This window comes from Rhinolophus hipposideros, assembly GCF_964194185.1.
Source record: "Rhinolophus hipposideros genome assembly, chromosome: 11".
Lineage (NCBI taxonomy): Eukaryota > Metazoa > Chordata > Mammalia > Chiroptera > Rhinolophidae > Rhinolophus > Rhinolophus hipposideros.
The window spans coordinates 20,418,247-20,443,371 of record NC_138057.1 but is presented as its reverse complement, the minus strand read 5'-3'; the positions used below and the strand labels follow the sequence as shown (position 1 = coordinate 20,443,371).

The 25,125-nt window shown below is 37.4% G+C and overlaps 1 protein-coding gene across 2 annotated transcripts in view; it reads left to right on the top strand.

The window, feature by feature from the left end:
• The window catches only part of ADAMTSL1 (ADAMTS like 1), a 385,708-nt gene that overhangs the window by 142,718 nt on the left and 217,865 nt on the right, over window positions 1–25,125 (top strand). For both annotated transcript variants that reach the window (XM_081066820.1, XM_081066819.1), the window contains exons 6-8: window positions 11,078–11,152; window positions 13,955–14,112; window positions 24,027–24,138. In XM_081066820.1, the coding sequence (XP_080922946.1) occupies window positions 11,078–11,152; window positions 13,955–14,112; window positions 24,027–24,138 (345 nt within the window). The remainder of the gene's footprint in view (window positions 1–11,077; window positions 11,153–13,954; window positions 14,113–24,026; window positions 24,139–25,125) is intronic.

Sequence of the window (25,125 nt, the reverse complement as noted above, 5' to 3'; positions counted from 1 at the left end):
TTCACAGAGGAGCCTGAACATACTGCTATGATAGGTATTCCTCTTACTCTCCTGTGTGGGGGTGATCAGAGACCTTTGGGCCTGAATCATTGGAGCAAAGGTGGAAAGCTCTGAAGGAACAAACTGAAGCACATCGCGAGCCATTAGTCATCTCCAGGTCTGCGAATAGATACCTCAGTGCTCAAGACCTACAGTGGGTAAATTATATAACACACAGCCTAATGCTTTTCCATAATAACACAATACAATTGATTCGTTTACCTTAGTGCTGATGATGCTTCATGACAAAATGATTTATATAAATAAAGCCCAGCATATGCACGTACCTCACCACAATCTATAGCCGATGCTGAGCAAACTACCTCCTTTATGTTTTCTCTACCCCCGAAAAACCTTCCACCCAAATTTACAGGCTGTGGGGTGTCCCACAGGCAGGGAAGATTCGGCTACTCTGTGGGGCCCAGCGTACTGTCCAGGTGAGTCGCTCTCCACCCGTGAAGGCCTGGAGCAGCTCTGCCAGGTCTCTCCCCGTGCTCTGCCAAAAGGACTGTAAGCCAGCCACATGCTCTTCTGAACTCCTAGCACTCGGATTCCCCACATTGAACTCATTTTCTTCTGAACTTATATCCAAGTTTTGTGTGTGTGTGTTTTTTTTCCTTATGTTATCAAGCCTTGGGGGAACAAAAGAAAAAACAGGAGAGTGGAGAAAGACCATGGCAGAAAGTGCCAGAAGGAAAAGGAGAAGTAGGAGGAACTGATCAAATGGCTGCTATTTGCTGGCACATAAAGAAACCCTCTTTGTATTAAAAGACATTGTTTTTGCCTCCTACAAATATAGACAACAGAAAAAGAACTAGATCAAGGCACTCTTTCCTCTTTCTAAAAGAAAAAATTGTCTGCTGGTAGCATTCAGTGTTTCCATATTTTTCCTGGTCGCTTTGTTTCTACATCCTCAGACCAATAAAAAAAAAATCAAATGTAGTGAACACTCACTTACTTTTGATTCTTGGAAGGAAAGACTCATTTTCCCCCAAAATTGATTGCTTTGTACCATATTAGGTATTTTCCAATTATACTCAGAATATGCTTAGACCTGAAGAGAACTTATTTGCTATCAGTTTGATGTTTCCAGCTTTGCAGATCTCTTGTATGTATCTGCATGTTTTGAAGTCACCTGGGTATCCTAAAGATCTCTCTCTACCTGTCTTGAGTGACAAGAGCTTGAAAAACTAATTTATATCAAGATAAAATGAAGTTCCTAATGCCTGGCTTTGCTTCTCAGACTATGGCTTATGCTGATTTATAATAACTATTGGGTAAACATATTCCTGGACTATCATTCTGGCTCAAAGATTTTGAGGTAAAAGATGTTTATCATAAAACACATGTCTAGATATTATAAAGTGAATAATATATAAAGAAAGCACAGAACTTTAAAGAAATTTCTACCTTGTCCCTGATTTCAGGTTATATTCACAAGCTACTCATTCATTCATTCATTCAGCAGCAATTCACTCATTCATTCAACAACAACTATTTCTTGGGTATTTGCTATGTGCTGAGCAATTGTTTTAGGTGCTAGAAACACAGGAAACAGCAAAACAGACACAAATCCATTTTTCTCATGGGGCTTACACACTAATGTGAAAGGTAGAGGGATAAAGGGACAAAACAAGTAACTAAAAATGTATATATGTCATATGGTGATAGAAGTCATGGGATAGATAGTAAGGCAGAGAAGGAAAATTGGAGATAGAAGATGGGCTGCTAGCCAAGGGTGCTGGAGGTGATTTGCAATGTTAAGTAGGGTACTAAGGAAGGATTCACTGATATGGTGTTTGAGCAAAGATCTGAGGGAGGGGCAGGTAGAGCACCATGAAAAAGTCAGGGGGAAGAGAAATCCAGACAAAGAGAACAGCGAGTGCAAAGGCCCTGAGGTTCATTCTTAACATATTTCTTGAAGAGCAAAGAAGCTGGTGTGAGGTGAAGAATAGCACGAATGTTGCAGGATTTCACAAGAGCTTGGCCTTTGACTTCAATGAGATGATAAGTCACAGGAGGATTTTGAGCAGGGGGATGACTTGATGAGATTTACTTTTTTAAAGGATCATTCTGTCTACAATGCTGAGAATAGATTGATTATAAGGGGTCCAACTGTAAGAGTAGGAAAAGCAGTCAGGAGGCTATTACAGTAAGCCAGGCCAGGGGTGATCGTGGTTTTGACCATGGTAGTAGTGTAGGGGATGAGAAGTGATCCAATTCTGGATATAATGCATTTCTTTGAATCTAAGAAATCATTGTTTGAAAGAGGTATCATTATTTTATGTGCCACTAAGAGAGAGAAAAAAAGATACCATTGAAATGAAGAAACAGTAACACAATGCCTTCTGGCACTTAGGGCTTTTATTTGATAGTTATTAAAAGATCTATGTTAGACTTCGATATATTTTTATATTATATCACTCTTATGCATCCAGAAAAGGAAAATAAAACTGAAATAAATTAATACTTTGATAAATAAAATTAAACTTTTTCTCAAACTTCAATTCTTTTAAATCATTTTGAACTCAGTCAATTGCCACACATAAGCAGGGTACTGGTGTTACAGCATTTTAAAAAGAATTCACAAAACAAATAAAATCCACTGGTATTGGGCTCTTTTTTAATAGTTTTATTGAGGTATAAATGATATACAGTAAACTGGATATTTAAAATGTACAGTTTACTGAGTTTTCTCATATACACACACCTGTGAAACAATCACCATGATCAAGATCATAAACATATCCATCATCTGAAAAATTTTCTTGTGCCCCTTGTAATCTTTTCCTTCTGCTCCCTGATGCCCCTGTCTTCTGGCAAACAATGATCTTATTTCTGTCACTATAGATTAGTTTGCGGTTTCTAGAATTTCATGTAAATAGAAATATATAGTGTATAGTCCTTTCCGTCTGGCTTTTTTCACTCAACATAATTTTTTGAGATTCATTAATGTTGTAGCATGTATCAGTGGTTCATATTATTTTATCGCTGTGTAATGATTCCATTGTATGGACATACCACAGTTTGTTTATTCACCTGTTGATGAATGTTTGAGTTGTTTCCACTTAGAGGCTCTTGCAAATAAAGCTGCTATGAACATTCATGTCCTTGGCTTAGATGGACATTTCTCTTAGATGTTTGCATTTCTCTTGAGTAAATTCCTGGGATTAGAAGGGCTGGATCATAGGGTAGGTGTATGTTTGACATTTAGGTAACTACCAGACTATTTTTTTGAGTGTTACTATTTCACATTTTACATTTCCACCAGTAATGTAGGAGAGTTTCACTTGCTCGGCACTCTTGCCATAGCTTGATATTGTCAGTATTTTTTTAGTTTAGCCATTCTAATTGGTGTGTAATAGTGTCTCATCATGCTTTAATTTGCATTTTTTCTAATGGCTAATGATGTTGAACATCTTTTCATGTTGTATTCCTTTCCAATTGCTGCTGTAACAAATTACCACAAACTTAGTGGCTTAAAGCAACACACTTATAGTTCTGGGGGATCAGATGTCTAAAATGGGTCTTGCTGGGCTAAAATCAAGGTGTTAGCAGGCTGTGTGCTTTCTGGAAGCTCTAAAGGAGAATCTATTTTCTTTTACTTTGATTTCCCAGCTTCTGGAGGCTATCTTCTTTCCTTGGCAATTTCAAAGCCAAGCAGCATAGCATCTTCAGGTCTCTCTATGACTCTTCTGTCTCCCTCTTCCAATATAACAAATGCTTGTGATTATATTGGGTCTGCCCAGATAATCTAGGATAACATCTTTATTTTAAGATCAGCTATTTATCAATCTTAATTTCATCAGCAACCTTAATTCCCCCTTTCCTATAACATATTGGTAGGTTCAGGGAACATCTTTGGCAAGAGGAAGGGGTGGGAATTATTCTGCCCATTACACATGTGCTTAGTTCCTCTTTAGTATAGCGTTCGTTCAAGTCTTTTGTCCATTTTTAAAATAGGTTGTTTGGTTTCCTGCTGTTGAGTTTTGAGAGTTCTTTATATATTCTGGGTACAAGTCCTTTGTCAGATATGTGATTTGAAAATATTTTCTCTCAGTAGGTAGCTTTTAAAATTGTTTTTTCAAAATTCCTTAATGTTATCTTTCACAGAGCTTTTAATTTTGATGAAGAATAGTTTATCCTTTTTTGCTTTCATGGATTATGCATTTAATGTCATGTCTAAGAACTCAGGTCACAAATTTTTCTTCTATGTTTTCTTCTAAAACTCTTATAGTTTTACATTTCACCTTTAGATCTATGACCTATTTTTGGTTAATTTTTGTATAAGATATAAGGTTTATGTCTAGGTTGAATTTTTATAAGGATGTCCAATTTTTCTAGCCCCATTTGTTGAAAAGATAACCTTTCCTTCCTTGAGTAGCTTTAAAAATGTCAGAAATTCATTGGCCAGTTGTGTGTGGATCTATTGCTAGACTCTATTCTGATCCCTTCATCATAGCACATTGTCTTGGTTGTTACGGATTTAAAGTAAGTCTTAAAACCAGGTAGTCTGATTCCTTCAACTTTATCCTTCTTTTCAAATGTATTTGGGATATTCTAATTCCTTTGCCTTTCCACATAAATTTTACAGTCTGCTTTTCCATATATACAAAAAAAAATCTTGCTGGAATTTTTTATTAAAATTACGTTAATTCTACAGATGATTTGGAGGGAATTGATATCTTTAATATATTATTCAACCTATGAATACTTCATGTCTCTCAATTTATTTAGGTCTTCTTTGATTTCTTTCATTAGTCTTTATTAGTTTTAAGCACACATGCCCTGTATGATTTAGTTAGATTTATACCTCTTTCAAATGGCATTCTATTTTTAATTTCAGTTTTTGTGTATTGCTGGTTTATTCTTGGCCACATAGTTTGCAAACTTGCCAAACTCACTTATTAGTTCTGTGAGTTTTAAAATTTTCTACACAAATGATCATGTTGCTTATAAATCAGGATGGTATTACTTCTTCCTTTTCAATTTATAAACCACTTATTATTTTCATGGTGTTACTACACTGGCAAGGATGTCAATACGATGTTGAACAGAAGTGGTAAAAATGGATACCCTTACATTATTCCCATTCTTAAGGGGTAAAGCATTCAGTTTCTCATGATAGAGTATGATGTTAGCTGTAGGGTTTTTGGAGATGCTCTTTATTACCTTGAAGAAGTTCTCATCTGTTTTTAATATGCTGAGAGTTATTATCATAAATGGATGTTGATTTTGCCAGATGCTTCTTCTGCCTCAATTGAGATGATCTTGTGGTCTTTCTTAGACTTTTGTGATGGATAACGTTAATTGATTTTCAAATAAAGAACCAGCCTTACATTCCTGGAGTAAACTCCACTTGGTCATGGTGTGTTATGCTTTCTATAGATTACTGAACTTGATTTGCATTTTATGTTTGAGGTATTTTTACATATACGTTCATGTGAGACAGTTGTCTGTAGGGTCCTTTTTTTTATTCTGTCTTTGGTTTTGAAATCAGTGTAATATTAGCCACATATAATGAGTTGGGAAGTGAGTCCTCCCCTTCTGTTTATTGGAAGAGATCATATAGATTTGATGTTATTTCTGTTTATTGGAAGAGATTTGATGTTACTTCTTCTTTAAACCCTTGTTAGCACTCAACAGTGAAATTCTCTGGGCATGGAGATTTTTTATTTTGTACTTAAAAATTTAATGTATGTAATACAGTTATAGTTACTATTTTAATGTTTCATCTGTGTTTTTATTTTTCTCTTCAATATGGGTTGTATTTTGTTTGTTTCTTTTTTATTTGCATACCTGATAATTTTTGACCTTACTCCAGACATTGAAAATTTTATCTTGCTGGATACTAGATATTTTTGTATTCCTATAAATGTTCTTGAGTTTTGTTCTGGAAGCAGTTAAGTTACTTAAAATCAGTTTGATTTTTCTGGGTCTTAAAATTTGTTAGCCGGGACCAAAGCCATGTTTGGGCTAGTGCTAATTGTGCCCTGCACTGAGGCAAGACTCTTCTGAATGGTCAGTATCCCAATATATGAAGTTTTCCAGCAAGGCTGATAGGATAAGATACTATTCCAGCCTTTTATGTGTGTCAGATACCTGTTCATATCATTCTTTTATGTAGTTCTTTTCCTGGGCTCCAGTAGTTGCTTCACATGCATGTGCTGATTGATTAGCATGAATATGCTACTGGATATCTAAAGAGAACACTTTTAAATCTCCAGAGTTATCTCTCTGTGTAAATTACTCTGATAATTTGTCCTTCAAACTCTAGCCACCTTGATCTTCTTGGGTTCTTAGCTTTGTCTTCTCAACTCAGGGAATCCAGGGGCCTCTGAGTTCCCACTTCCTGAGCCACGGCCTGGAAAGTCTTGCAAGGCAGTGAGCTGAGGCGATGATAAAGCTTACCTACTTTTTTTCTGACTCTCAAGGATTGCTGCCTTTCTTTGCCTGGTATACTGTGTTTTGAAAGTCATGGTTTCGTATATTTTTTTCTGACCTTTGGTTGTTTCAAACAGGAGATTAAGCCCAGACCCTATTACTCCATCTTGGCAGAAAGCAGAAGTCTTGATGCTGGGCTCTTAATTCAGGTTTGCAATTACGTAGTACTAGTCAGCTTTTGACTCCTATTTTGAGGATGTTCTTTAGCACTTCTGATTCTTCATCTCCCTACAGCCCTCATAACCATTTGATTCCCAGAGGTTAAATGAGTGCATTCCACTATTATCTTGGAATTTTCTTCCAAGCTGCTGACACCCATTTTGCAAGTTTGATACTGGTTCTTTGGATGTTAGCACCTGTACGGGCAAAGATAACTATGGCAAGATTACTGCCTCGGTGAGAGAAAACATAAGACACAGTGATTGTGAGATGCATTCTGATTTCATATAGGTTAAAATGTGAAATATGGTAATCTCAATAAGGATGGCTTTTTGACTCTCATGACAATAGGACTTCCTAACTGATTTGACTTAAGGATGAAGTCAAGGATGGCTCCAAAGTTTTTGTTCTAAGCAACTGCATAGATGAAATTCCCTAACTGGGGTGAGGTGGGAAGCATCTTGTTTGGCCTGTCTAGTGTATGTCCTCCATGGTGCAATTACTAATAAACTGGTAGGTGTGTGTGGCGGGGTGGGTTGGGGGGAGGTGAAGGGAGTTGTGGAAGGCCTCAAATGCTGAGTTTCACTTTATTTTATTGAATGTACTTTGAAAGTGATAAAGTAGTCATGAAGATTACAAATATACTATCAAAGCTCCTCAACATTGGCAGACTATTTTTATATATAGCCATGTGTGTTAGCAACGGCTCTTTCATTAAAAAAATAATAATGATAAGATAAAGTATCAGCCTCAAACGCTTACAGCAAAGAGTCTTTAAAAATATGAACTTATTAACAGGTCTAAAAATAAGATAAACTCAGATATCAGAATAGGAAATCCTGTGTTTTAAAAACTTATCACCTTTCTCTGATACAGCAATGAATCACACAGAAAAATCTTGTTAAGATTAAAAATGAATCTAAAATGTTCTACAGGAAGATGTGGAATACACACACACACGTTGCCAATGAAAATGTATACACATTTTAAGAAAGGAAAAAACTATTAAAACTTTAATACTCAATATATACCGATAACAAAATGAATACAAGTCACATTTGACTTCTGCAATTACAAGAGGTGCTCAAAGTGGTTACCATCATCATCCAGACACTTCTGATAACGGCAAACTACTGCTTGCGCAACGTTGACCAAAGTATCCACTTGTATACATTTTTCTGGCATCCTGGTGTGTGTGTGTGTGTGTGTGTGTGTGTGTGTGTGAGTGTGCAGGCGCGCGCGCGTGTATGTAGATTGATATTTTTTTTGAGAAAATCTTTTAGGTATAACCCTTGAGAACAATTTTCTTGAAAAGGGGGATTTGCAACCCATATATGTGAAATGGCAGAATTTATGATTCCCATGGAAACTTTGTCCATTTAGTGAAGAAAGAGATTACCTGATCTCTGAAGCAGGACTTTCAGAATTGTTGACTAATAACCTGGAAATATGTCTTGAAGATTGGCATCATGGTTCTGTCAACAAAACCAGAATAGATCAGGGCCAATGCACTTGATCATACAGTACTGTGCCTTCTTGGGAAAGGGCACCTGGAGGAATTGCAGAACCCTGAGAGAGGATATAGACACTCACTTCTCTAGCTATCCCAATTGAATTAATCACTGAAGGGCAGTTGATGAAACCAGACTGTTCACACATTCTCAGATGTTTTTAACATCTCTCTGTGCATAATACTATAGTAGATGCCAAATAGAAGAATCCCCCAACCCATCCCTAATCATTGAGAATTTATCGTCAAATGAAACAATCATTAATACATGTATATCTCAATGACTGTTTTTTTATCAACATGAGAAAATGAAATTAATGTTTTTCTTTTTTTTTTTTTGTTTTTCAAATTAAAAGCACCATATATTAAAGTATAGTCTGAGATTTATCAAGGGGTGTTAACGGATGATACTTATGAAAAAGTTTCCCTAAGTAAACACATTGGAGACACAAATAGAGTGAACTGGATTTCTTTGGTTCGGGGCTCCTTAAGAATCTAATTAATGTGCTTTTGTAATTTCCATGAACAGAGTACAATATATGGTATTTCCCCACACATTTTACCTTAGGTCCCTTTTTCAGGGACCATCTTGTGGGGCTGGTGCTTTGTTTGTCTTGTGTGTTTACTGGATCTCTGGTGCCTAGTATGGAACCTGACGCTAGGAGACACTCAAAACTATTTGTGGAATAAAGTAATGAATTTGCTGGTTGCCTGATGATCTGCCAGTTGTCTGTTAGCCCTTTACGGAACCACAGAAGAATAGGCCATGACTCTCCTACGTCGGGTGCTGTGTGCTGCTGATGGTGCAAGTTTGCACCAGCCCGAATGGCTCCATATTTCTTTTTAACTAGGCAAGTGTACAGGGGCATCAGGAGGCATTGCCTGGTCTACCCTCTCCATCCTGCCCTTTTCCCCCAACAACTCGGAGGTTCCTCCCCATCTTCCTCAGGGAGCACACAAAGGTTACTGCGTCAGCCAAAAGCTAGGTTGATGCCCCAGCAAGTGGAATGTGAGTCACTTCTCAGCAGAACAAGAGGGAGTCTGCCTGAGCAGTGTGTGGGTCAGAAGACCGCCGCTGAGCATTGCAGGGCCAAACAGAAAGCTTCCCTTTTACTTGCACTTTACTTGACCTGTGGATAAACAAAGACTTTCTATTTCTAGAAATCCCATTGTTTTAACTGCTTTGAGTTTCTTTTGTAAACTTAAACATCCATGTCTTTATGCAAGGCGTTTCAAGCTCTGTGGGCCCAGTCTGAGCATTCTTTGTTCCTTTTCTGTATTCCTTTTACATGTTTTGTTCTTAGATGCCACAAACTCTTAGCTATCTGAAATGCAGCCTTTCTTTAACAATGTAGGACATTGAAAGCAACTAGAAGGTTGTAGTGTGAGTAGAATATTCAATATTGCAGAGAAGTTAATAAATGTAACCTCTTTAGGGAAGAAATTGAGAGCATATGATTCTTCTTTCTCATTCAGCTGGCTATGTGCTAGGGGCCCTGAGGCGTTAAAAAACATCATAAAAGTAATGTCTTTTAGTTCCTGTTTTCAAGGAAATTTGAAATGGGCGGGGGGCAGAGGGGATAACATTACAAAATACTGTGTTCCAGACTATATATCTCTATATATATCTATATCTCTTTCCACACCTATATCTCTTCACAACCATGTTATGAGGTAAGTGTTGTTTCCTCTGTTTTACAGAGAAGCTAAGGATCAGAGAAGTTAAGAAACTTCTGAGATTCGTTTATTGAAATTAAATTCTCCCCAAGGCAAGATGATATAATGTTGAAATTCAGAGAAATTGGCTACCTTTCGAGATTCTTTTATTTAAACTAAATTCTCCCCGTGATAGGATGATAATGTATAATATGTGAAACAGAACCCCACAGAGCTTCAGAATATGCTGATGAGTTTAAAATACCTGCTTTTCCTTGTCTTCTGGAAGGCCCTCCTGTTCTTTAACCTGGGGCTACTCCTTATACTTCTCAGAGGCTTCGTTTCTTTTCATAAAGTGTGGGGGCGGGGGGTGGCCTCCTCCTTGCCCTTTTACATGTTTTGGGTGAAGGAATAAATAGTATAATTTAAATGAAAGTGAAACTCTTCAATGCCATATAAATATAAGGTATTGTCACAAATGGAGTTCCTAGTAAGAATGCCTATGATGTCTTTGGGGTGCATGTAACAGACCTTCATTTTTTTTTTTTCAATGTAGGTTTTGGGATTGCGTCCAATGAGTTTAGGCTCAATTTTCAAGTATAATAAAAAGTAATCCATTGTTTAATGATCTGTGATTCAGCCAATTTTTTTTTTTCCAAAACAGAGAGGATGTGTGGGGCAAATGTGAATAACCACTTATGGAACTCCCAATATATGTAGTATGAGATGCAGATAGTGTAAAGGATAGTGAAGAACTAACTGGAAGCCATGATTTATGCCCTAACGGGACTTAAAGAACTTAAACAAATATACATTTCCCTTATTCTTATCTGTCCTGCTTATCCAAGGTAGTTTGCTAGAGAAAAATCCAGATTTTGATATAATAAAGTGATCCTTTGAACCTTAGAATTTATTTTCTTTTTGTAATTTAACACAATTGCTCTAATCTAGAGATGTTTGGCAATATAAGACCAGGATTTAAAATCAGAAATGAGAACTTGCAAATCTACTTTTCCTTATATCAAAATTCATATATTTTTTTAAAAGGCCAGATCCCTTAAGAGTTAGCTAGTCATCAGCTTTTTTCGCATATTTTATTTTGAGGAAAGTAGAAATTTCGATTCCCAAATATTGGTGTTCACATCAAATATTTAAAAAAGGGTTGTCATTTGGGGTCGGGGGTATGTAAGTCAGTGTCTTTATAGGAGACAATCAATAATTTTGTATCAAATTATGTGCTTTTTAAGACTTTGCTTTGTTTCTCTCTAGTGGATGACACTGTGGTTGCTATTCCCTATGGAAGCAGACATATTCGCCTTGTCTTAAAAGGGCCTGATCACTTGTGTAAGTAAACTTAGTTGTTTTCCTTTGGGTATTGGGAATTTTAGTCATTATTATTATTTTTTGTTCCCAGAAGAGATTAAAATGCAGAAGTACAAATCCTTCCACTCTATAATAATACGATATTTTGAGTGCTTCTGTTTATCTTTCGGTTGCTTGATGAGATAGCAAAAACCTCTGTGGTAATTATCTCTAACCACAGTCTTCTTGGAAAATACAAAATAGATGCTCTCCATAGGTTGGTCATGAGTTAAGCACATGTTTTATCCTTTTGTACACATTATTTCCCATTCTTTCTGTTTTTCCTTTCCAATTAATCTCCGTCATTTTCCTGCCTCGCCTCTTCTTTTTTTCTTCTTCCTTCCACCATTCCCTTCCTTTTCTTTCTTCTTTCTTTTATTCGTCCTACTCATGTTTCATTACTTCATCAAGAGGAACATAGAAACACCAAACAATGTTAATTAACCTTGTGCTATTTAAGTAAAACCATTGTGGTATGATTAAGCATTTCATGTATTAGAGACAATATAAGGTCTGAGTATCTTCAAGATAGCTATTGAAATTCAGGATTACTAAAGGGTGATCGGAACACAAAGACAATGATAGCACATCCCACCACAGTGTGTACAAGAATGATCTTCAGTCATGACAAGCCAGCAGCACACATCCATATCTGTTTTTTAAATACCATTTAGTACTGCTTATATGTAGACCTGTAAATTACAAGCAGGAAATTATGGGCTATGAACCAGGGAGGGTGTAGGAGAAGATATGCTAGTATTTTCTGCAAAATTCAATTTCCCTGAAAGATTTCACTCCAGTTGATCCCTTGCATTTCTGATCTCCTCCACTGTAATTGTTCCTGGGTTCCTACAAAGCCATCTATCATCTTCTGCTCTTTCTCCCCTCCTGCACACAGGCCTAAGAAACCCATTTAGGTAGCAAGCACTATCGTTTGGCAATTGGATTGTGACTGAAATCATACCAGAAAAACAAACAAGAGGAAGACAAATTGGAGCCTGTGAAAGTTCAGATAGCCTACTGTAATCTTTCTTAAAAATCAATACATTTCAGTAAATACATTCACTAAAAGAATAAATAAGGTACAGTTCAGGCAAAGCCAAGAGATGATGATAAGACACCTTATGTGATCCAAGTTCTTTTCCAGCCCTGAACCACCCCCAAAACTATAGTGTTCACATGTCAAAGAATGAAATATGTGTGTATACTATTACCATTCAAATGATTTGTTTTTCCCCTTGAGAAATGGACAGGGTAACTGCTGGTGTAACAACCCCACTCAAAAACAGTATTTTTCTGAGCAGTGACACCCTAAAATGAAACATCCAGACCAAGACCATCACCAAGTTGGGGACTGACTCCTCACTGCAGAAGAAAAAAACCAAAGGACTGTAGATATAAGAATATCTAGAAGAGGAAAATTCATTTTTATAAATGTATTATCCTCCCAGATTTGATAGGTAAAGCTGCAAATGATATTCACAGATGATGAAAAGCAAACTGGAATCTGCTTTTTTGCTCCTAACAGACATACTGCTGATAACATATGCATAACTAAGGAAGTTTTTGTTTTGTTTTTTGTATTTGGAATATAATTCAAATTGAATGTGTGAATAAACGATGCCACTCCAGGGCGGGGGAGGGAAGCCTGAGTTACTCCCAAAGAAAGGCTACGCGAGCTTTATCTGAGGGTCACGGGCATTTAATTGGACACTAACATTCCCCACCTGCTGGCATTCCTTGTAGTAGAGAACGTGTTAGACAACGTCTAGAATAATTTAGTACAAATACTTTAGGCACTTTAGTACCACCAGAGACCTTAAAATTCTTCTTAACCCCAGGACCTCAATCTGTAAAACACGTAAGAGGGCAATCATTCTGATTGAATGTAGGGTAGGTGACCCAGAGCTTCACCTAGCCACCACATCTTTCTTCTAAAAAACTCTTGCCAAAATCAAGGGTTCTTGTGCAAGTTTTGGAAACCAGTATTAGATTTCGCCTATCTACCTTCCTTCATGCAGCGGGCAGTCATTGAGAATTCAACGTGCTCTGAAATATGTATCATAATTCCCATTGTCCCCAGCATGCTCTGATTTCCTACGACAAAAGATGCTTTGTAGGCTTTGTCATTGGTCAAATATTCCAGGCATCAAGATGTTCTTCTTTCTGTCTGAAGCTCTTATGAAACATCATTTAGGTATACAATACTGAATGACGTCCCAAAAGGAATTTTTAAAAGAAAGAAAACTAAAAAGGGCAGTTAGTTCCCTGTCCTTCAGTCATGATACTTTGTTTTAAGCAATAGTGCACACATGGTAAGTAACCAGAAAGTATAAATCAAGTGACACAGATACTGAGGGAATGCAGAGAGGCACCCTGGATCTCATACGGCAAAAAGAAAAGTGTGGGGTAGTCTAGACTGAGAGCCAGAAAGGCTGAAATCCATAAGATATGTATGGAAGATGGTTTAGTCAAAGGTATGGGATTATGGTAAAGTGGAATGCCCAAATAAGGTGATCCAGGAAGCCAAAGATTTTTTGACTGGGCGTCTTGAATGTTTGGATAATGGGTTTTAAAATAATTTCATTTGCAGCATAAATTGTTATGTGATCCAAAGTCCCTATATATTTTGTGTATATCATAATTTTAATTGTGTCAGCTCTATAAAGAATGATACTTAACCCTTACATAGTTCTAGACTCTGTTCCATGGAATGTACTTGCAGGTGGTCTGCTGTAACCCTGGGAATGTCTTTCTTTCCTCTTCCTGTGTTTGATTATGTAGATTTGGAAAGCAAAACCCTCCAGGGAGCTAAAGGTGAAAACAGCCTCAACTCTACAGGCACCTTTCTTGTGGACAATTCTAGTGTGAACTTCCAGAAATTTCCAGACAAAGAGATACTGAGAATGACTGGACCACTCACAGCAGATTTCATTGTCAAGGTAAGCCCATTTTGGTACCTTGTTTTCAAGCCACCTCCAATTGATGGTATTTATAATCTCTTGGAGAGAGAAAGAGAGAGAGTGAGAGAGAGAGAGAGAGAGAGAGAGAGAGAGAGAGAGAGAGAGAGGCTTTAGGTTTTAACATAGATTTGGAAAGCCTATGATCCAGGAGATGTTTAATTCAAGGATGTTGAACTATGTCCTGGACTTTACAAGAATATGATATTTTTGAGGTCTAGGAAAATCCTGAGTGTATGTGTTTGTGTGTGTGTGTGTGTGTGTGTGTGTGTGTGTGTGTAATTTAATAAAAAGATTCCACTCACAAAGCCAATATATCATTAGTGGGGCTAGAAACTGTTTTTAAAACAGGTTAGGATGCAGTCATTGACTCGTATAAGGTGTCCTCAGTCAGAGAGAAAGACAAACTAATGATCCATAGACTTGGTCATGCTTCCTTCCAATTGCAAGTTCTGTTTTCTCTTGTACTGGCAACAAGACTAAGTTGTTTCCTTCTATCAGAGCTTCCCTACTCTTCAAGGTAATATAAAACACATTGCTGGACGCAGCATACACATTCTGTAGGAAAAATGTACACACTAGAAGAGCATTTGGGAATCACAATAAAATAAAACATATTTTTTTCCTTCAGTAGGTCAGAAGGACCTGAAGGATTTCAGCTGTAAAGCTGTAAAACTTGTAATGTGTCCAGGACTCCATAAATTTTTCATCATGGGACCTGGAGCCAGAGGACATTTGATTTAAGCTAAGGTTTGATGACCCCATGGCAGCTGGAAGTAAGAATGCATATAGGAAAATGTGATAGGCAGTGAGGTTGGATGGAAGAAGGGTTCCAGGGTACTGTTCTTTGTCTCCATCTACATGGTAGCTCTTTTTAATCCAGTCCACCTGCCAGCCACATGAACATGAGCAAGAAGCTATAAACCATCAGAGAGAGCTCTCAATAGAATGATGCTGAAGGTAGTTAAGTAATTTCAGTCAAACAATCAAATACAGGCATACCTCAGAGATATTGCAATGTCAATTCTGGACCACCGCAATAAAATTAGTTTGACAATGAAGCAAGTCATAATCCTTTTGCTAGTAGAGGGTATTGCCTTCAATTTGTAAAAAACACAATATCAGTGAAGTATCATAAAGTGGAGCGCAATAAAACGAGGTATGCCTGTATAGTAAAAAATTGAGAGATCTTTATATTTTGAAGCCCTTTTTGTACTGTTGAATAAACCATTTATGCTAATTTCCCTAATGGCTTTGCAAGCATTAATACAGATACTGAAAATATAGAATTGGATTCAAGTAATATTATTCACGTTTAAATACTTCACGACATCGTTGAATACATTTCATATATCCAGCTCCTTTCTACACATTACTACTTGGATGTCCCACAGACACAATGAGCTCAACATGTCCAAAACTGGGCTTCTCTATCCCCAGACACCTACTTTATCTTCTTTCTTATCTTGTAGAATAACACACTGTTTACCCAAACGAATCAGAAAAACTGATTCACACCAATTTCCTCTTCTGCTATATTCCCGTAGTTAGACATTAAACTTTGTCAGTTCTACCTCTGTATCATCTTTCAGGACTATTCTTTCTTTTCCATCTTTTCTGCCACTATCATAGTTTTAGACCTTTGTATTTCTCACCTGAACTAATATCATAGACTCTGAACTAGTTTCTATTGCCCATGTTGCCGTCAGAGTGAGTTTTCTAGAACCCTAACTCCTGTCTTCAGAATCCTGCATTGTCTCTCACCTCCACTCATTGCTTTGGTATGAGAATGCAAATCCATAGCACAGCATGTATTACTCTCAATAATCTGGATTCCCTCTACCCTTCCCACCTCACCATTGACTTTTCTCCTCCCATTTCAACCAATTGAATGGCTCACAGGTCCCCCAACATCTTGTACTCTCATAAATGATTACCTTTGCATAATGCCGTGCCCTCTATCTGCAATGCTCTTATCTTTTCTTCTTCCATTCACTTCACTAACTTATCGTTCTTCAGGATTTTCTCTTTCCGGAAGCATTCAGGATTTTCTCAAATAACCCAAAATTCCTATTTACATTACATCTTCCTACTGTATGTTCCTTGGGGCAAGGACAGAATCCTACTTGTCTTCTATCTCCATAAGAAAACCCAATGAACCCTAGCAAGTGCTGGGTGAATAAAGGACTTTAGCCACATGGCAATTGCTGAAGTGGCACAGATGCAGACATCTTCATTTCACCTGCAAGGAAACAGCCTTAGGGAAGTTGAATAATGTGCCCAAGCTCACCCTGATGACAAATCAGGACCAAAAATCACATCTCTTTAATTCTGGCTCAGAACTCTTTTCAGTATTCTGTGTTGTTTCTAAGAGTATTTTTTTCTTCTACATGTTAAGTACATATATTTAAGAAAAAATGGACTTTAAAGAAGTTTTTGATACTTTCCTAGGAGTCTACCATCTGTAAATATTTTCATTCTGAAGAAACTAAGCTACTATCATTTTAGTGAGTTTTGCATTATACTCACATATCCTATTTGGTGACTTAGTTTCAGGTTGCAAATGAGAGGAAATTAAGGTTTCACTAGAAAATATCAGGACTGAAATAGTGTGAAGTTATTCTAAAATAGATTATAGAATTTTAAAAATCAGTTTATTCAAACTTCAAAATGAGTCAGATAATTTAAGAAGATACAGAAAAAAAAGAAGAAAATTACCTTTTTGATTCATAATGAAGTAACATTTTTTCCCCTGTTTTCCCCAGGAAATAACTGAAAATGAAAGATTACCATTTGATTTTTTTTTTATCATCTTTCATGATTTAGGAGCTTAGAAATTATACACATAGTTTGTAATTCAGTTTTTAGTGTTCAAAGTGTAGTCTCTTTGGCGTCATATATTAATTCAAGCAATGACTTCCTATTTGAATGAGATACACAGGATTTAAATGGAAATGGTTATTTGTCAACATCTTCATGGCATTTTACTGTCAAAATATTTTTTTGTTTATTTAAAAGAAAAAGTCTTTTTTTTGCATGAAAGGAAATTTTTTTTTGCAGTGAGAAAATTGTTATATATTGCCATTGGTTCCAAAATTATGTTTTGGAATTTCCTTTAAAGATTAAAACCAGACTAAATTTTTATCTTACTTCCTAGAGGAGCATGTCTTCCAAAAACTTAAACTTCCTGCATTGGCTGTGCAAACATTTTTGGCAATACTAGTGGAGAGTGGTAGAAAGGATAAGTTCTCTAGAGTTTGGTATTTTCTCCTACGTACTAGGTGTGTGAACCTCAGTACGTTGTTCCACCTCTTTGAGCTTGTTTACTCCTTTGAAAAAATAGTAATAAAATACCCCCCTATAGACACTTTGTGAGGAATTGAATGAAATAGTATATATAAAAGTGATAGGACCAAATTACTTCTTTTCCATCTCTTTGAAATGCTTTCACTCTGGTCCAACTTATCCCAGTGCTCTTCTACACAATGGCAGAAGTTGCTTCTATGAAGATGGTCCGAGGCCTGTCAATTTTCAAGTGGTATACCAAGGAACAATTTGGCAGGTGTAGATATTAAATGGATGTGAGAACAGACCGACTATGACATCTGTCATCACGCTGTTAGGGACAGTTGGCAGTTGGCTGAATCACTAGCTGGCTTCATCCTACCATGCCATGTGTATCTTTTCGGAAGCTGCAGACCTGATGAAAGATAATGACTTTCCCAGATAGAAGAGGGTCTTTCTCAGCCATAGTCCATTCCTTATTAGAACTTCCAACTTAGCTCTACTTGGGAGGTAACGCAGGTATATTGATACATGTTCAGTTTGTGCCTGTTTTTAAATTTTAAGAAGCCATATTAGATAGAAAAGTCACTGACGAGTACCCAAACCACCAAAAGAGCAGAAACACCCAGGAGAATAGTAAACAAAAAGCATACTTAGAGCTAAGAACACTGTCTCTGAATTCATGCACTGATAACTAAAGATCAGTTATTTCCTACAGAGGATAATTTACCAAATGCATTACATTTTTATAGTTGGAAGATTGGCATCATTCCAATTGATGCCTAAGTATCTCATTTAAGTACTCTAGGGAATAGAAATGCAGTGGTTTCCACTTGTGTATTGGGCAGTGATGATGCCTTCATATTTCTTTCTGGACAGCCTTGAGCATAACCCTGTACATAATTCATATAAATATGGTATCTGCCCTCTCTTAGCTTTTAAGGCCTTTGGAGAGATAAAACACTGGATAGGAAATTTTGAAATAGTGATGCATATAATTACATACTAAAGTAAAATAGACAGATAGTAAAAGCTATAGATACTTGCTACAGGCTAATGTGATTAAGAAAGCCTTTGTGAGACTTGGGTAGTATTGAAATAATCAATTCTTTTCTCCACTGAAGGCTGAGCTGTGGCAAATATTTAAGCCCAGGTTAGTTCTGCCTGCCACCCAGCCTATTTCTAGATGGTCACTCTATACCAATCAGACTGTGCTCATACAAAGGGAAAATCATTGTTGGAAGTCAAACATTCTTGAGAAGAAAAGTTTAAATAAGCTCTAGGAAATAAAAGAAGCATGTGATGAATAGTGATTATTTTTCCTAGCTAACTTTCACAGGTAGTGATTCCCCAGCAAACGTACTCCTTTATGCTGATAGATTCCAAGAGTTTAAAACTGAGCTCATTACAATATACTGAATTTCCTGTTGCGTTTCCCATGTAGGGGTGGAAGAAACTTTCCTCTACCATCCTAGGTTCTTTGGACTTGTCTAATAATTAAATCTACATGAGACAGATTAGATTAACAAGACAAAATAACCAGACTTAATTATATACATACATATGGGAACCCCACATACATGACAGGTTCAGAGACAGGAAGTGAAAATGAAGTATACATGGCAATCTAGGCTACAGATGAGATAACGTGCCCTGGGTCTTCAGAGGGGAGGAGGGTCACTGCAGGGTGATAGGAAAAACAGATGTTCAATAACTAGTAGTTTGCCCTGCCATATAGATAGGTCAAAAAAGTTATCCCTGATAATCTCTTATTATGGACATGACCCCTAATTTAAATGTTTTTAGGTAGTTGTGGGAACTGCACAGGAGTTTCCCTTGAGGCTGCAGTGTCTCTCACAGTTGCTGTTAGCTCAGAATAATCCGCATACCACAAAGGAACATCTTGAGGTGACTCCTTCTGCACCCCTATCCCCACATAGTTTTACCAATTGCACAGCTAGGTTTAAGATTCAGAATCAGAGAACCAACTGTGAGAGTGGCAGGCCCTTTTCCAATTCTAGCCCTTCTGGTTCTACTCTGGTCATTTGTTTTCTGCCCTCCTTCTCCATCTGACACTGAGATCGTCCTTCCAGTAGGTTCAGGTCTGCTCAGCCTCTCAGCATTTGCTTCCTGACACATCTCTTCCACCTCTTTGTTCCTTGGCCAACCTTATACCCATTGTTTCCCAAGAGGCATCTGTAATCTCCTGTCCTACTCAAGGGCTATGGGCAGTATATCCATAACCAACATCTCTTATGAAACACTGAGTCAGGGGCCTATGGGCTGAACTGCTGTATCTCTCAAGATTGAGGTCTGGAATTCTTGGAGGACTAGAAAATTCTATAAGAAGTGTAAAAGTAAAGCTGGGTGCTAACAATTTTTTATCATTATTTTTACTGAATAATCCCTAATCTTAGCATTGCCCACTGTTAAAATTGTCAGGTATTGCAAACCATGGAATGATTGAATTTATGGTTCATTCCAATAGTAACGATCATTTTTACAAGCCCTTTCCACTCTACTATACCAATATACTATCAAAGGAGGATGGGAAGTACTGTTGGACAAGGGTTGTGTTGTAACAGTCTGCTTCTTTTCATGAATTTTAGCAACATTTCATCAACATTATCAATTTTATCAATAAGAAGTGATCCATCTTCAATAAAACTGGCAGATACATATATAAAAAGAGGATCATTATTCTAAGAATTTGTCACAAATAATAGTTTGTGATTCCAAAATACTTGAAAGGGCCATGATCATTATATAACTCATTTGTTTGTTCATTCATACATTCATTTATCCAGCAATTGTTTGGACACCTACATGTGCTAAACGTTATAGATGACTCTGAAGAAAGAGTGGTGAGCAAGATAAATGGTACCTGCCTTCATGGAGTTTATAGAATATGGAGACTAAAGGCAGTAACATAACAATTATATCACTATTAAGTATTTGTGAACACTTAAGTGCTAGAAAAGAGATCTTATTCTTGTTGCGCATTTTGAAAGCCCCAAAAGAGCATTTTAAAGGGGTTTTTTCACAGTTTCTTGAGTATTCGCTGTCACCATCAACCACCAGAACAGCCCCAAATTGAATATAGTAGACATTGAATCACTATAGAGACATTTAGTGAATAGACCCACCTGTTTTCTATTTTATCCCCTCCATAGCAGGCATATTGACTTATTTCTACTATTTTCAAGCACTCCCAAGTCGTGGCATCCCTGGCTGCCTTTCCATAGCCATTGTGGGTCCAGCTTAGAGGCTCACAGGAGCGGGGCACCCCACAGCTCCCTTTTGTTGTCCTCTCCTCAGGTCAGTACAGTGACTCATCTGCAACCAAGGTGGGTGGGGGGACCCCTGATTGCCAGCCCCCCTGCTGGCCTCTCTGGGGAAGGGGGAGTTTTTCTATATCATCAGGGAGAGAAAGGAACTTAGTTGGGGCACACCCCAAGGCTCACAAATTACCTTTACCCAATGCAGAAGCATAGTGCTTCATCTGGAAGACACTTTGTGTACCTGATGTCCTTCATGTGTTTAAACATTCCCCTGGACTCCTTTGATTTTACGGGGACTTAAAGCTCAACCATTGCACACAGACACATTTATACTGCCCTGCAGCTCTCTTATGACAGTGTGATCAGTGGCTGTGGAAGGTGACCAGTGAGAGTTATTATATTGACTTAGAAACACTGAACCATTGTAATTATAGGAAGACAAGCTGGGTTCAGAGCATTCTTTTTCCTTATCAACTTAAGGTCAAAATTACATATTCCAGATGTATTTAGCTCCCTAAAACAAAATTCTAATGCGTCAAACTAAAGCTTTCAACATACTCTTGAGAAATGGGACTTGATGTGTAAGGATTTAGGGTTTGTGAAGTTCCAGAGCTAATGGTAAGAGTGGTCCCAGCAGCGCAGAATTAATAAAACCAGAGGAAAGGAACACAGTGGCTCATCTGTATAAACAACAATTAGGCCATCAAAGTTAGACATCAGGTTAGCCTTTTTTTTTTTTTCATTTTAAGCTTTTTTTCTATCTCAAAACGAAAAGTTACGAAGATGCTGAGAGCGAGGTAAAGGATATCATTAAAGATAAATGACTGTATCTTCACAAATTAACCAAGATTTCTTGGTACCATGAAAATAATGGCGGCTTTAGAGCCAGGCACACCTATATTCAAATCCCAACTCTTACATCTGTGTGGCCTTGTAAGGCACTCAACCTCTCTGAAGCTCATTTCTCTCGTACTGCAAATGTGGAAGATGATACAGAGTAGATTTAGGATTAGATTTTATATAAATAAAATGCACCCTGGACAAAGTAGGAATGTAATAAGTGCAGATGGCTGTGATAGTTGATTCTGTTGTTATGCAAGGAAGAAGGTGACAATAGAGAAGGGAGAAGCAGGAATGCTATCAGTGAGAAGGAACCAGACAAGATGATGTGGTCAGAGATTTGTGCATCACCATTGGTTTTATCTATTGGAAATAACTATGTCCCAGTTCATTTCCAACCTCCTTTCAAATCTAGATATACAGTCTCAGCATTTATGATCATTCTACATCATTTCCATTGAACTCATTAAGAACAATATTCTTTCTGCTTGTTTTCTTTCCTCCAACATGGGATTTACTAACCCTCCCTCTTCACACCAAATCTCCTTGTCCTTCATTCCTCCCTCTTCGGGCATGAGGTGCTTTTATTGGTAACGTCCAGGTAGCTGAAAACAGGACTTGCTCCATCTTTTGCCTCTTTAACCAGACCAAAAGATAAGCCCAGATACTGCACATTATTCTAGAACAAGTCTTGTCCAGGTATTTTGATGTTATAGCTCCTCATTTTTATTTAACCCCTTCCATTTTCCTAGGACTTAGTTTAATGTCTACATCCCAAAAGTAACCCCCACAAAACAATTTATCTTTCTGGATCTAAACAAAGTTTCTGGCGTTTTTTTTTTTTTTTTCATAGAGCTTGTGTTCAAATGAGAGCCTTCTTCTAATAGCTTTCCAGCATGTTAACTACACATCCCAAGAGAGCCATAAGCTTTTGTGAGCTAAAATTTAAAAAAAAAAAAAGAAAAACTTTCCAAAGAATGTGATTAATACTACATCCCTAAGCAAGCAATTAGATATCCCGTATCTGACACATAGGACTGAAAAATATTAATCTGTAGGCCATACCCCTTTTGTGAAAGACACTGTATTGCTTCAGCTGTTTTTTGCTTTAAAGTAGGGAATTGTATCACTGTTTATTCTAGTTAGAAAAGACCTGGATGCACTCTGGGTCAGAATTCCAGCATAATATGAGACATTCTGTAGCTTTTCTTCCTTCTTTCTCCTTTCCAGCTCTTCCAGATTTTCTGAGGAGGAGTCCCATATTCTCATCCAAACTCCAAACATTAATCTAGGAGTTAGGACCTATTCCCTGTTTCTTCAGTGTTATCCTCTGCATCTTAGGTGTTTAATCCAGTTGTCAAATTCAGTAACAGAAAAATAAGGCTATCTTTTTAAAAATCTGAAGGCCAAATTTATCAATTTATCCTGGAAAAAGGGCAGTGGGGATGGTGACAAGGCTTGAAAACATTAACAAAGACTTCAGCCACGTGATTCAGCTGATTGACACTTCTCTCCTTCGTGTAATGGAGTTGGAGTAAAAGGTGGTTCTCTCAGATGTCCATGGAACTTCCTTTAGTATAATAAATTGTCCAAGCTTTGGCCTTGCCCAACTGTCTAAATGTTGTATCGCATGTCATTCTGTCTTCATGAAATCAAGACATTGTTCCCGGTGGGCACTTTTTCCTTCTCTTTCAGTTTGAGTATGTATTCTCAAACTGGTGCTTTTAAGAACAATTTAAAAAATTACTGTCTCACATTCCCTCTTTAAAAAAAAAAAACAAAGGAGTTGTAATTTCCATAAACACATTTTTTAGTTGAAGTATTTGCTTTCATATTGTAAGTTGGTGTTTTTCAAAATTTTGTTTTTGGATATCTACATTTGAATTGCCTGGATCTCTGGGCTTGAGCCCAGGAATTTGCATTTTCACAAGCTTCCAATTGGTAACTTTGCACATTAATATATATAAATCACCAAGTTGTCAGGAAACTCCATATATGTCTCTGAGTGGGAAGAGCTACTTAATTCTTTAACTCTTTTATTTTTCTTAACCAAAGACAGTATCTTTCATTTTTTTGCAGCATACGGCATTTATAATTTTCTTAAAAGAAGTTCTCCATTTCTGACCCTACATTTAAAAATCTATATAATTTTACCTGGAAAATTATGAGAGGTTGGAAATAAAAGAAGGTAAGGGACTAAGTGGCTTGGGATAAGATCCAACTGGAATCACGGGTTGAGGCATCGCTCTCCCTTGTTCTCAGGCAACAGAACTGGGAAGGGGATGATGATAGTGATGGAATACACAAGAACCATTCGCTGGTTAAATGGTAAGATGGGTGATAGGGCTATTGCCACTTCTCTCCCAAAGTAGTCCTTCACACAACCTAAGACCGTCAGTACAATCACACATCCTTGTCCAAAGTTGCAAGGGACACAGAAAGCCCCTCCCTGTCACACTAGTTCCTCTACTTTGCTGTTGTCTCCCGCAGATCCGCAACTTGGGGCCCGCTAACAGTACAGTCCAGTTCATCTTCTATCAGCCTATCATCCACCGATGGAGGGAGACGGATTTCTTTCCTTGCTCAGCAACCTGTGGAGGAGGTAACGGTGTTCATTTAGCCTAGGAACTGTTGTCTTTTATGAGGGAAGACGTGGCTATTCTAAGAGTAGAGTCACTTCAGCATGGAAGAAATTGAGTTCTGTCATGGATCAGATCCTTTCTTCTGACTGGGGCCAAATCCTGAAGCCCTCTTGTAAGGCGTATAACTCAGTCTAGATGCTTCATAAACATTTCTGTCTGTAGAGTCCCACTAGAGGAAGCAGTCTTGACTCCTTTTCTTCATTCCATGGAAGGCCAGGACAAGAAATATCATAGCTTGGCAACAGCTTGGTCTTGAGGCGATTCTGTTCGTTTGAACATAAACCACCCATCTGGTTGAAGTGAACTTATTTATTCAGGAATCAAGTGAAGAGTATTTGTGAGGCCTACTACCTAGCAAGATGTGTCCAAAAAGAATGAGAGATTAATTTGATTAAAGGAAGTGTCTTACCAGGAAAAAGATATCACTGCACACAAAACTTGGACTCAGTTATTTTTCAGTTCTACCCCACCATCCGTGCAGTAAAAGGAATACCACTTACTTGATTTATTCATTAAAACCCATCTCTCTTGAAAAGTCACCAAATGAATTTCTATTTCTACTCCATCACCTCTGTAACATGGACAGCATTTTGTGTTACTGGAAAAGGTTTCCCCCACATTTTCCGCTCTTCATAATCTTAAAGGTTGCATAGTCATTCCTTCGAATTACTTCATAGTTTATTTAGCCATAGTCTTATAGATCATTTACTTCGTTTAAACTCTATGATAATGTAATGAATAACTTCATACCTAAGTATTTTTTTTCCTTTGAAATTATTTCCTTGAAATAATTTCTCAAGAGTGTTTCAGAATTTTTGTGGCTATTGGCATATATTACCAAAATTCTTTCCAGAGGCTAATAAGCAGTCTAGGAATATTTCAATTTCATTTCCAACTGAGCCAGTATTTGTGGATTATCTCTTTTTTTTAAGTTTTGGTAATTTAAT